The sequence below is a fragment of the Rhodamnia argentea genome, chromosome 11 (assembly GCF_020921035.1).
Source record: "Rhodamnia argentea isolate NSW1041297 chromosome 11, ASM2092103v1, whole genome shotgun sequence".
In the NCBI taxonomy this organism is placed as follows: domain Eukaryota; kingdom Viridiplantae; phylum Streptophyta; class Magnoliopsida; order Myrtales; family Myrtaceae; genus Rhodamnia; species Rhodamnia argentea.
The window spans coordinates 23,440,424-23,454,213 of record NC_063160.1 but is presented as its reverse complement, the minus strand read 5'-3'; the positions used below and the strand labels follow the sequence as shown (position 1 = coordinate 23,454,213).

The 13,790-nt window shown below is 41.5% G+C and overlaps 2 protein-coding genes across 2 annotated transcripts; one reads left to right on the top strand and one right to left on the bottom strand.

Annotated features, from left to right (window-relative positions):
* The first annotated feature begins 2,240 nt into the window (after nucleotides 1-2,240).
* On the top strand, nucleotides 2,241-6,884 carry LOC115751138 (alpha/beta hydrolase domain-containing protein 17B). Its single transcript, XM_030688883.2, has 5 exons — nucleotides 2,241-2,808; nucleotides 4,169-4,205; nucleotides 4,337-4,573; nucleotides 4,667-4,714; nucleotides 6,174-6,884. Exons 1-5 carry the CDS (start codon nucleotides 2,507-2,509, stop codon nucleotides 6,654-6,656), a joined length of 1,107 nt encoding a protein of 368 aa, XP_030544743.2. The 5' UTR covers nucleotides 2,241-2,506; the 3' UTR covers nucleotides 6,657-6,884.
* Nucleotides 6,885-7,123: 239 nt separating this feature from the next.
* LOC115751174 (mitochondrial inner membrane protease ATP23) lies at nucleotides 7,124-13,010 on the bottom strand. The gene is made up of 6 exons (XM_030688932.2): nucleotides 12,956-13,010; nucleotides 9,930-10,043; nucleotides 9,470-9,591; nucleotides 8,941-9,078; nucleotides 8,753-8,836; nucleotides 7,124-7,724 (listed from the first exon to the last, which is right to left on the bottom strand). Exons 2-6 carry the CDS (start codon nucleotides 10,030-10,032, stop codon nucleotides 7,590-7,592), a joined length of 582 nt encoding a protein of 193 aa, XP_030544792.2. The 5' UTR covers nucleotides 10,033-10,043; nucleotides 12,956-13,010; the 3' UTR covers nucleotides 7,124-7,589.
* Between the last annotated feature and the right edge of the window lie 780 nt (nucleotides 13,011-13,790).

Below are 13,790 nucleotides of genomic sequence, written 5' to 3'. Positions count from 1 at the left end.
TGCAAGCTATCTTAGAACTGGTGAAGACTCACGTGGGTACATCAGTTGTTTGTTCAACAAGATAGACAGCTGTTCGGTTACCGCATCGACGAGTCTAATGCGGGATATCGCGCGTCCTCTACCTCGTGATTGAAATCGAGCCTATGGGAAGGTCCTTCGCGATTGGCGTCATGGATCGATAATCTCAGTGCTTTTGATGATGAATTAGAGAATTGGTTGGGTGCATGTGGTGTATACATATGGAGCAGTAACCATATATGTCGATGCATGAGGTGGGTCGCTCTAAGACTTGGACTTTTACTGCGATCGGATCGTCTTTCCTATGACCAGACAAAAGAACATGATGATTTACCCATTGCTTGGTCGAGCAGGGACTTTCACCTTTAAAATGCTGTTTGCAGCTGGTGAGTGCAGCTTCTTTGGCATCTCTTTTGGGATGATGGGAAAAGTTAAGAAAGTGTGAAAAGGTGATGTGAATCCTTTAATATTTGTTCTACAACCTTTGGGATGGTGACTGGTTTCTGTTGAGCTTCCCGGTCAATTGGTATTCCTGCCGAACCGTCTTTCAAGCTTTGGTTTTCTTACCCTCCCTATTTTCCTTTTTACTTTTAAAGGCAATGATGCTTTTCTATGTCCCAGAATTCCCTCGTTAGGAGCAAGGACAGGATGAAAACCGTCATATTCTTTGTTTTCTTTTAGTTTTTCCATAATTAATCAACTAGAATCGAGTCTAGAGAAGTCTAGAGAATCGGTGAGACGAAATTCACAACTGAGGGTCAGAGGTAAACTATTTGGAATCCAGTTCGCCAGTTCTAGAGGAGTATTCGAATCTTAGAGCCACGGAATTCTTTTTACAGTTGATTAACTAGACATAAAGCCGAGAGAATCGGCAGGGCAAGACGAAACTCCCAACCGGAGGGATAGCAAAACCTCCGGCACATCATCGGAAGGTTTAGTCTTTTTCGCTTGAAGTGCCATCTCGATGTGAAAATACGCAGCGAGAGCTCCCGAGGCTCTTGCCAAACGTACATAATGAAGACATGCTCGATCTTCGAAGCGTTGATTTTGTGGTTGACGCGTGAGTCGGACTGGAGTGAAATACGAAGTCCAATTTGCTCCAGCTGGACCCGTCGACCTTTTTTAAATTAAGGCTTGCGATCCCTTTCGGTCGCTAATTTTTAGTCCACGTAACAACAAGAGAGGGTCCATCGTCATCATAGTACAAGAATTAATCATTTTTTTCTATGCGCAGATGCCCACTTCGATTTGAAATTTCTTGCTGTCTAACTGTTGAATTTCTCTTGCTCCCCCCACTTTGCTAACTCAGCCCAAAAAGTCACTCGCGTGTTGTATTACAACTAAGAGTGCCAACATCATGAACTCGGTACAGTCTAATTGCCATCTAATCTGTCTTAAGATAGGGATTAGGAAATTCTTGTTCTTATCCTTTTCTTTGGCCTGTCCCTTGCGAAAAGGGTTCCATTCGATTTTTTTTTTTTTTCACTATGACATCTCAAGATCCCCCAAAACCGCATCAGTCCGGCTCAAATTGAAATCCGGACATTTAAAGATGGGTTGGTGACGATTTCTAGTACATATATCCGAATCTCAAGGATTTCATCCGCAGAGCTCGAGCTACCGAGACGCGATTTAATGTCGAGTCGTGATCCGACGATTCGCTTGCTTTTTATCGACGCTTTGCTCTGTTGTGTCATTGTCCATCGCCTAAATCCGAAATATGTCATGGATCCGGCATTGTGCGGTATTTCGGTGGGTTTCATCGTTGCGGCTCGAGCTACCGAGACACGATTTGATGTCGAGTTGTGATCCGACGATTCGATTGCTTTTTCTCGACGCTTTGCTTCGATGTGTCATTATCCATTGCCTAAATCCGAAAGATGTCCTGGATTCGATATTGTGCGGTATTTGGGTGCGTAAGGATAGATCGATCCAAGAACCTCAAATTAGTAGATTAATTTGTCCTTTTACAAAGCCTGAAGGCATGATGAAGTGTTGTTAGGCACAGGTGCTTATTAAAACATTGTGTAAATTTGACCCCACGAAAAAAAAAAGGAGAAAAAAAAAGGAAAATTAAAACGAAATGCCCGCGTAAAATAATGGTCCATCCCTTTTTCCTTTTCCGACCTACGTTAGATAAACAAATAAATGAAATGCCACTCAAAAAAAAAAAAAAAAGCAAAATGAAAAATTTATTTCTTTTAATTTAACCACCCAACAACACCAGACGCTCACTCCTACTAAGAACAACGAACCACATCCCTTCTCTCTCTCTCTCTTTCTCTCTCTTTCGCCCGTTAAAAGCATGGAAAAGGCAAAAGGGGTCGGAGGATTGTCGATCTGAATTCTCCAGAGACGAAGCCCATTTCTTTGTGACTCGTTGCGGAGTCTGAAAAAGCGGAAAGTTTCCTTTTTTTTTTTTTGAAGGAACAGAGCATAGTGAGTGAGGGAGTGAGTGAGGTGGGGAGGGAGTGAGTGGCCGGTGATCATGGGGGGTGTGACGTCGTCGATGGCGGCCAAGTTCGCCTTCTTCCCGCCGAGCCCGCCGTCGTACAAGCTGGTGACGGACGAGCTGACGGGGCTGCTGCTGCTGAGCCCGTTCCCGCACAGGGAGAACGTGGAGGTGCTGAGGCTGCCGACGCGGCGGGGGACGGAGATAGTGGCGGTGTACGTGAGGCACCCCATGGCCACCTCCACCCTCCTCTACTCCCACGGCAACGCCGCCGATCTGGGCCAGATGTACGAGCTCTTCATCGAACTGAGCATCCACTTGCGCGTCAATCTCATGGGGTATAGTATCTGTAGCTTGCTGGCCTTTTATAATGGTTCTCGTTCTTGGAGTGTGGTTTTTGAGCTGAGAAGTTACTTCTTCTTTTTTTTTTTTTTTGGGACTTTATGGGCTATTCCTGAATCTGGGTTTTGCTTCTCTTTTTCATTTCTTGGGGCCCCTTTTGCTGGTTTTTGTTGTTGTGTGGGGATTCTGTAGCTTGTGGTTTTCTTTGTAGCTGGGAGAATTCGTGGGGGATAATGTTGAGCATAGAGCTGGTAATTATGGAAAATTCTTTTCTGGAGGTGGAGATTGAGTTGATTTGGTATCTAGCTCTTGTTAGATCACCTTTGAAGACTGGAGGGTCGAGGAGTTGAAGTATTCGGAGAAATGATGAGCTAGAGTTGTTGTTGACCGGTGGATTCAAATTTCAAAGATAGTTGCTTGGATAATCGGGTTTCTATCTGTTGCTTTCTTGTTTTCTTCACCTAATTTAGAAGTATAGCTACATTTGATCTTACACTCTATCGTAAGCTTACAATGACTGTTGAGACCATTTTGGTGTATAAGCAATGGACTAATCTTCACTTTAATCAGCATTGGCTCACTGAAAGCTCAGTTTTTCTTGTGCTCGGTGGAAAACACCTTTTCTATGTCTTGTATTAACAGTTGGTTCTCTTAGAGTTTAGGTAAAAAATTTGTGCCAATATTCTAGAGTCTAGAATAGTTTAGTATTTATATCACAGAAAGTCGGTCATTGTCTTTTCACTGTATTCTGCAATTTCTACATTTGCAAATGGTCCATAGAAGTGTCATTCAAGTTGGTGGTTTGTTTTCTTTATCAGCTATGTTTATAAGCAAGAGGATTTAGTTAAAGTCATCAATTGCACAGTTGAAAGTAATTTAAAGTTCTGAAATACTTTTTCGAACCTTGACGGCATTTAGAATTGTGAAAATTTATTTTTTGGCTATAATTTAAAGTTAGAAGTAGCTGAACTAATTCCAGTAAATTTAAAATACACCTGCCTCTTGGAATCTGACTTTGATAAGCTCTATTCAACAGTTTCTTACTCAAAACAATACTCTGTATGAAGAATGCATATGAACAGCAAAAGTCATGTGTTTGATTTTGCCAGCTTGCATTGTTGTAGCTTTGAAGTAGTCTTTCCTACTTCAACTTGAAGTCATGGCTAAGCTTTTTTAATTCTTTGCGCTGAACATCTAGTCTTGAGTCCTTAAGAGGTTTCAAATTTGTTAATGAACCTCTCTAGGATGTGAAAATATTGAATCTCCAGGTCCATGTTCAAAAGTATGTATCGCAGAGTACATAGTTGAATTTCCAATGAAAGATGCTAGCTCTAATGAATATCAGTACTTCTGCAGGTATGATTATTCAGGGTATGGACAATCATCTGGAAAGGTGTGTTAGAATCTGAAGAAAATTTTATCAAGTAAATAAGTTTGTTGCGCATTTAATATGCTTTCTGTGGAAGCTAAAAGCTTTATTTTGAAGAGAAGTCTTTCTGAAGCCAATCCCTTGCATTGTCACAGCCAAGCGAGCAGAATACTTATGCAGATATAGAAGCTGCATACAAGTGTCTTGAAGAGAGTTATGGCGCTAAGCAGGAAGATATCATCCTTTATGGACAGTCTGTTGGTAGTGGCCCTACTGTGGATCTTGCTGCAAGACTACCTCAGCTAAGAGCTGTCGTTTTGCACAGCCCTATACTTTCTGGCGTGAGAGTCATGTATCCTGTAAAGCGTACATACTGGTTTGATATATACAAGGTAGCAATACTCTTGGTTTAATATTTTTGTTTCTCCTTCTGGTCAATGATTAATTCTTTCTCTCACTTGATATGACAATTTGTTGCTTGGCAGAATATTGACAAAATTCCACTGGTTAATTGTCCAGTCCTCATCATTCACGTGAGTATATATTTCTTCAAATGGCTATGTTGTGCTTGACTGGCAAACCGCCATGTGTGTGAATTGATCTGATGTAAATTTTCTCTTTATATTCCATGGAACCGGGATGACAAAAATTCGATTTTTCTAAATTTTGCGAAAATTGTGTGAAGACAACTAACCACGTGCTATAATTTGTTGGATCTTTTCTCACATCTAATACCACCCTTTCACTGCTTCTCGTTGTTCTTTGAAGCTTGAGTTGTCAGACATGTAATTTTGTGTTTCTTCTTCATCGGGCATTTGCTACCCTATTTGGCATTCCAGAAATGTAAGATCCACGGCATGTCTCTGGAGACATCATGTTTGGACACTGTCCTGACATCTGACCTTCAGTTAAGCAAGTAATAGCAATATTTTCTCACAGGAGGGAGTTTGGTACAGGCACTAATATGCATGTGCCTGTACCATTGAGGGAGTTTGGTACAGGCACTAATATGCATGTGCCTGTACCATTGAGGGAGTTTGGTACAGGCACTAATATGCATGTGGACCATAGTGTATGGTGGGTTCCACCAGATCCCACGGTATAGATGTATCGACCCATAACATGCTGACCCAATGCTTTCTCCATGTCATCACATCCAGGGGGGCCATATTCAAGTGGAAGAGTGGCTCTCGTATTGGCTGTTATTGCTTTAGTGTGGATAGTCGGACTAGAACGGTATGGCCTGTAACGAAAAACTGCTGCATGCAGAACACCACGCCATTATCTTTTGGAGGTTCACAAAATCGTGAATGTTCTGTTCGGAGAAGTTCCATTGGTACCGTAATGTCTCGGTCGGTCAGTAGTCGAAGGGATGAGGGGACATTTTGAGTGTCGTCTCTGATCTGACATAGTCGAGAATTTAGCTGGTAATGCGGTGAGAACAAACTAGAAAATTGAAGGGCAGATGCATTGTCAGAACAGGCATTGCGGTCCATCTAATTCCTGCAGATGACCTAGACAAGACTTCTGTGCAATTTACATCTACATGAGAGAAATGGTTGTGCCTTGTGAAAATAGTCCTCTGTGAGCAAGTGTCCATGCAAATTAGCAGGTCTAGTCTGGTCTTCTTGCATTGGAAAATTATGCAACACCGACCGAAAGTTGCATTCGGTTGGGTGTTTGCTTGAAACGGAGAGCATCCTCCAGACCCTTCTATTCTGAAGAAATTCCCAGAAAGTCATTGTTCCAGTAATAGGAGGATAAACACATCACGGCGAGAGAATGGTAAGCCAAAGCAATACAGAAGGAGTAGGCTTATGTTAGCAAAGAAAGTCGTAGGACCTCTGTATGAAATTAAAGATATTATTAATATGCCTATCCTGCTCTTGACTTGTATAGTTCCTTTTTTCTGTTCCTTTGTAGTTTGAATACCTCGTTTATTTTCATGTTTGTACAGAAGAAATGCTTAAAAAGATGTAATACCGTTTACAGGGAACTGCAGATGAAGTTGTTGATTGCTCCCACGGGAAGCAACTATGGGAACTGTGTAAGGAGAAGTATGAACCCTTATGGATTAAAGGCGGAAATCATTGTGATCTAGAGCTCTATCCTGAATATATAAGGCATCTTAAGAAGTTCATAACTACTGTCGAGAAGTCTCCTTCCCAAAGATACAGCTCCAGGCAAAGCACGGATCAGTTTGAGCAGCCTCGCAAGAGCACTGATGTGTACGAAGTGTCTAGAAAGAGCACCGACAGGAGAGAGAAGCCGAGGAAGAGCACAGACAGGCCTGAGAAGCTGAAAAACCAGGGTCTCAGCGCTGATAAGCTAGAGAAATTACGAATCTCTTTTGACCACATGCAAAGGTCCCGGAGAAGTGTGGATTGCCACGAGAAATCCAGAAAGAGCATCGATCACCAGTTGGAAAAGGCAAGGAAGAGCGTCGACCGGTTGGATCGGATACGAAATGGATAAGATTTTAAAACAGATACCAGAAGCAAAACACGGCAACACGATCATCTTCTGTTGTCAAATTTACCACTGTATAATTTTATGCATGACCTTGGTTGTGTGGGGATTATTGGTTTACTTGGATTATGTTGTCTCTGGTTGTGTAGTTGGCTCTGGCTTGTGGAATCTCTGTATCGCTATGGCAAAAAGAAAAGAGGTTTTTAGGGTTAATTGAACACCTATTTACTCCAATGCTGGCTTTACTTGTTCTTTTCTCCAGTCTTCATGGACTCCGCAAGGTCTTCCTTATCTGAATGGCATCAAGGTCAAATAAATTCCTTGGCATTAATTCTACCCTTGAGTTTGGCAAATGATATAAACCTCAGCAAAAATCTTTGTAAAGTCTTTGTTCTCAAACCAGAACATGGACTCAAACTTCATAATCTCTGATAATGCGACAAAACTGAGGCAAGTGAGCGCAGAAATCATGAAGTCATTTTGCTTCTATGAACCCCTCAAACAGCACAGATCCACTTTTCAGAACACAAATAAGGCCAGATAGATTATATGAGCTCAGAATGAGCAAGAGCATCAATTTCCTCACAAGAGTAAAGACTTTTCTCAGCACAGTAAACAAAAACAATATGTTTTACTCCAGCAAACCTCATGGACAAGGACTTGTCATCCTTTGACCTAAAAAATTGGCATCAATGCTGCCGGGTGAAAGCAGTAAACAATAGATATTTATGGGATGCTCATCTTGTAACAGTTATTGGGAAGAGAAAAAAGAGGAAAGACAATGGAAGCCATAGAGACTTTATTTAGGTTGTTCTATTCTTCTGTGACTAAAGATTCGATCCGCTTTCCAATCTGCTTTGAAATTCAGTGTTCATTGAAAGATTCTAGGAATGGCGATTCCACTTGACTGGGCATCAACAAGCGCCAGAAACCAAAAAATCACGGAGCTCTGTCAAATGGCTTTGTATCATTGTAACAGACATCCCACACAGCTTCCATCGCATCCTTTGCAGCTGCTCCTGAGCAGTGAGGGTTCGCACTAACCGACTTCACTACTCTTCTCCTCACACATTCCTTACAAATTTCAAGACAAGATGAGCATAACCAGACATGATCAATCAAACGCCAGAAAGTACAAAGTCTTGCCCATGTAGTTAATATGGAAAAGTAGATCATATCTGAAGGAGCACTGAGCAAAGTACTGAAAACCTTAATTGCATCGCATTGTTTGCTGAGCATTCAGTAGTCGTCTAAGAATTAGACAATAATTAACGAGAAAATAATGGTCACAATCTGACACGAGTGAATGGAGATATGCAATGTGTTAAAAAAAAAATAGAGATATACAATTTGCAAATGGACCTCTAGATTTCAATGAAGTACATAGGCTAGAAAATTTACTACACGAGTTTCAGTATAGGATTCCGTTTTGGATTTGAACATGAGAGCTGGACCTGGATTGTGAACGGCATTTTATTGGTCTGTATGAAACTAAATTGAAAGGTCCCCACTGCTTCTATTTTCTGTGTGATCTGATTCTCTGAAGACTTTCCTCAATACTAGTCCCAAATTGAACTAAAAAAATGCAAGTCTCCTTCATCATCTAAATTACTTTTTGGCTGCCTCTTCTTAAATATTTGATGGCGTTATCATTGTAATGGCCTGGACCAGAATATTTCTTAATTGCAAGAATTCTGAAGTGAAGCTCCATAGGAAGGTCTCTACTCAGAAAAATGAAACAAGAAATAACGTTTCATTAAGCAACAATTAATTAAAACCATACACAAGTATATTGTAATTGCATATAGCACAATTGGATATTGTAAGACTTGACAGGCAGCAGTCCTTCTATGATAGACAGCGTTGCTGTTTAGGCCTAGGTAAGTTGCCCAGATGTATGAGAAACGCAGCAATTAGAAGAATCCAAGGGTCTTCATTAGAATGAAAGGCAATTAGGCCCCTATACAGCAATATGCGTTCAGGTACACATACACAATCCGCATGCTTTCAAAACTGACAAGGAGCACATTGTGCTCCCTATTTCGGGCCTTCGTATACCAGGAAATGGATTTTTGGGGAAAGACAAGTAAATTTCAATTTACCTGCTCATGACCACGTATCTTCATGTAACCTCGCAATAATTCCCGCTTGTAGTGACAATCCCCACTTAAATGGCCGGCACGAATCTAATTATTGGACATATCAACCAGAAGCATAAACGTTCCTGTTTAAAGACTGCATCTGCCAAATGCAAACGGCGGTTGCAACTTACAAGAATTAATTATCGTACCTCGCTACAGGCATGATGGGCACAATTACTCCAGTCCAAATTTGCAGCTCGACACTCATCATATGCATGAATGAGTTCGTGTGTGACTACTTGATTTACGTCATCTTGGAGGTCCATCTGGTTGCTACACACAACTATCTGAGAAAGCAATTTGGCAATGGCACTCATGAATAACAGCTCTTCACATCAATCAAAGCAATATGAAACATTGAAAAAGGAAAAAGAGATTCAGACAAACAAGGTTTAGGGAAATAGGAGAGGATATGAACCAAAAACCAAATTTTACCCAACAAGTTCATCAGACTTAAGAAGCTCGAAATACGGTGCAAGTTAAGCTTGACCAACTCAAACACCAACAGCCTCTTTATTCCTCTGCTCTTATCACCAAGGTGATTATCTAACTGATCCACCAAATTATAAGCGACCGAGACTTTCAAGAGTTTATCATTAGACCCATAAAAAGTAAGTAGCAAGAACAGAGCACAAGCATATCCACATGGATATGTATGCTAGTAATTTGAACTCATACCCCTAAGCCTGGCATGTAACCGCCACTGACTTTCTCTTCGCAGTTAACAGCCTTGATGAAGTTGTCCCCCAACGGACACCCCGCCTTCTCCAACTGCTCCTTCAGGAATCTCACCGTTGGGGCTGCAACAAAGACACGCAGAGATTCAACGGAGATCCAAAGACGATGAGGCAATTCACTCGCTCTATGAAGGTAAAGCAATGTCCTCAAGCTCGTCACGTCGACACGGACAACGATCGCTAAAGGGAAATGAACAGAAAAAACATGGTAACACAACGTCGTCTTCCCCATTTCACAATGTGAACTCTCAAGCAATCGAAGCGACGAAACGAGACAGGCGAAATCCCTAAAACCCTAAACCCTACTGGGAGTGCCTAAAAGGTGGAATTTTTATCCCGACACTCGAATGAAAAGACCCAAATGAGGCGTGGAAGTGGCAAATTTGCATGGGGATCGTTACTTCGAAGACTCCTCTGGATCATTTTCTCGCACTCCTTTACCGTGATGCCGCCAGCGGCGGCACGAGAGGGGGAGGAAAACGCCGGCGGAAGCTCCTCGGCCATCCCCTCTCTCTCTCTCTCGCGCCTCTCGTGTTCGGGTCAACTTGCGGGTCTAAAATTTACGATGTGCTCTGCTATTTGACGGGTCTTTTCAGACAAAAAAAAAAAAAAACAAAGACATCGACTTTTGTACGGCAGAACCTCGCCCCATTTTCAAGTTTCGCGTCAAAAAAATTGTCAACGGTCACCTAATTAGATCACTTTAACCCCCAAAGTTTCAAGTGTCGCATAAAAATCTTGTCAAACGGCAAGTGTGACTTTGATAAACGATCAAAACAATATCATTTCCTATGCATAATGAAAATAATGTCGAGTCCAGTTGAATCGGGATATCCTAAAATTATATGAAACGACATTATTACCATTACGCACGCATTATAAATAAACGGAACTGGCAGTTGATAGTCAGCACCTTCTTTATTTGATGTTGAATGGCTTTTGCAACAGTTTGCTCGGGCAAAAAATTTTAAATTTTTCTTTTTTAAAAAAGGCATTGAAAATTAAAGAGGAAAGAAAATGGAAGAGATGGAGACTTTATTTTGGTGGCTAAGTTCTATTCTTCTGCTGCAACTAAAGATTCCATCCGCATTCCAATCTGCTTTGGAATCATCGTTCACTGGATTAGCATCAACAAGCGGCCAGAAGCCACAAAATCAGGGAGCTCCCCTCTTGAATGGCCCTGTATCATTGTTTACAGACATCCCACACGGCTTCCACTGCATCCTTTGCAGCTGCTCCCGAGCAGTGCAGGATTCCGGCGACCGACTTCATTGCTCTTCTCCTCACACATTCCTACAAAAATGTCCGAGATGAGATGAGCAAGACTGGAAATGATGGATCCAATGCTCACAGAAGTACAAAGCATTGCTCTTGTAGTTTTCATATGGAGAAGGAAGATCAAGTCTGAAAGAGCTCTGAGCAAAGTGCTGAAAACCTTGATTGCATTTGCATCGTTTTGCTGAGCATTCAGTAGTTGCCTTACGAATTGGACATCAATCGACGAGAAAACCAATGGTTGCAGCCCCGACTCGAATGAACAGAGACACAGTATAGCCAAATGAACCTCAAGATTTCAATGAATTAAAATCTAAATTGGCCAGGAAATTTAACAATACACAAGTTTCGCTATGAGGATTTGCTTTGCTTTTCATTCTTGGGTTTGCGCATGAGACGTGGACTCGGATTGTGAACAGCATTTTTTGGCTCTGCAAGAAGCTAAATTGAAAGATACCAGTCCCCAAACTGAACTACATACACAAGCAAGTCTCCTTCCTCAGCTCAATTCCTATTTACTGCCTCTGCTTAGGCGGAATATTGCATCCACATTGACATGTCCTGAAGCAGAATGTTTCCTGATTGCAAAAATTCTGCAACCAAAGCTCTCCACACAAAGGTCCCGATCAGAAAAATCAAACGAGAAAAGACTGTTTTGCTAAGCAACCACCAAATAAAACCATGCACAAAGTATCTGTAATTGTATCTAACCAGTGGACATGTTCACCAAAGATATAATACAGACATCCTGCGGCACAGATTAAAGGGCGCATCCCCCTAAAAGCAAATGGCAATTACAAGAACTGATTGTCGTATCTTGCTACAGGCACGACGGGCACGACTGGTCCAGTCAAAATTTGCAGCTCGGCACTCATCATATGCAATAATGAGTCCATGTATGACCGACTCGATTTACATCATCTTGGCAATTCCAGTGGTTACTACACACGAACACCTGAGAAAGCAATATGGATGGACTCGTGAATGATGAGTCTTCACCTCAAAGAAAGGAATACAAAGAGAGGTATTTTGACAAACAAGGCTAAGGAAATATGAGACGACATGAACCGACGACCAAATTCCACCCAACAAGTTCATCGGACTTCAAAAGCTTTGAAAATGGTACAATATGAGCTTGACCAACTCCAACACCAACAGCCTCTTTTATCCCTCTGCGCTAATCATTGAGGTTATTATCTAATAGATCCACCAAATCATGTGCGAACGAAGTAGACCCACTAAAATGTAAGTGGCAAGAACAGAGCACAGCTGAATATACACGGATCAAATTCGTCTCCAACGATGGATGCAGGCAAATTCAAACTCATACCCCTTGGCCTTGCCTATGCCCTCCACCGAATTTCTCCTCACAGTTTAACAGCCTTGATGAAGTTGTCCCCCGGCGCGCACCCCGCCTTCTTCAAATGCCCCTTCAGGATTCTTCTCCAAATGGTCCTTCAGGATTCTCACCATTGGAGTTGCACAACGACACGGATAGATTGAATAGATATCGAAAGGCAATGCGGCAAATTCGATCGCTTTATGAACCTAAAGCAAAGTCCTCAAGCTCTCCTTGAGACCGCTGCCAAATACTCTCCCGAGCTTAAAGCGCAAAGATATGTGATTAGAGAGGGAAATAGAGATCCGGACATATATTTGATCTTGGGAAGTTTAGTGTTATATTTAAGTATTTTAAACACGTGGGACTCTGCCGATTGCTGATGAATGCGTGGTTTAGTATATAACGATCGCAAAAAGGAAATGAACGAAGAAATATGGTAATAGAATGTCGCCATTTGGATTCACCACGTAAACTCTCAAGCAAATCAAAGCCAAGAAACGAGAGAGGTGATATCCCTAAAACCCTAAACCCTACTTGGAGCTAAAAGGCGAAATTGTTAACTGGAAATGCAAATGGAAAAACAAAAATGAGGCGTGGAAGTGGCAAATTCATGGGCATTGTTACTTTGAAGACCCATCTGGACCATTCTCTCCCATTCCTTTGCCGCTCTGCCGCCGTCAACGGCGACGGAGGCGGCAAGAAAAAAGAATATGGGGCAACTTGAGCAAACCAATCCAACAAAAAACAATACCCAATAAAAAAAATACGCAACACAATTTAACCACAAACATCATCTCTTGCGTCACCATCCTCTCTCTCTCTCTTTCTCTCTCTCTCTCGTGCTCGGGTCAGCTTGCAGGTTCGAGTTTTGGTGTGTGTTATTTGACGGGCTTTGAAAAATGAAAAAAAAAAAACGAAAGAATATGTGGGCCCAACTTTCGAGCAATCCGGTAGATAATTTTGACACAAGATTTCATATATCATGTAAAAGGCACCAACTTTTTTGGACGGTTTGACCGCTGTTAGAATTTCCGTTAAAACTGGAGTGAAAAAGTGGGATTCTAATCCGGTAAAAATGAGTACCATGTCAAAGGACGTTAAGTTTGTATACCACGGAACGACGCCGGTTTTAATTGAATCGGGAGAAATCGTATGATACAACATTGTTCTCTTTGTTAAGTAGAATGTTGTCGTTTGCGAGATCCATCAACAAAATAGAACGATACCGTTTATGGGCCAATTAATAAGATTTGAAATGTGTGTGTCAGAGAGAGAGAGAGAGAGCAATGCGAATTGAGGCTTAGGGTTAGGGTTCTTCACAAAATCTTATCGAATGTCGAAAATTAGAAAAAATTCAGCGAATGTGCTCTTATTCCGTGAAGAACCCCAGGTCCCAATTCGTATATTGGTTCGAAAACGATGTCATTTTCATTACAGGGTGGGATGGAGGCGGCATTGTTTCTATTGCTTATGGAAGCACAACATCTGTTGATCTTTAGATTTATGGCTTGTTTGATAAAACTGAGAATTGAGTGTTCATAAGTTAAGGGCGGAGAGTTTTAAGTTTTGACCGTTTTACGTACCATAAAATTAAAGTAATTGCCTTTAATAATTCGAAATTGAACTTTGAATATCATTAATTTCT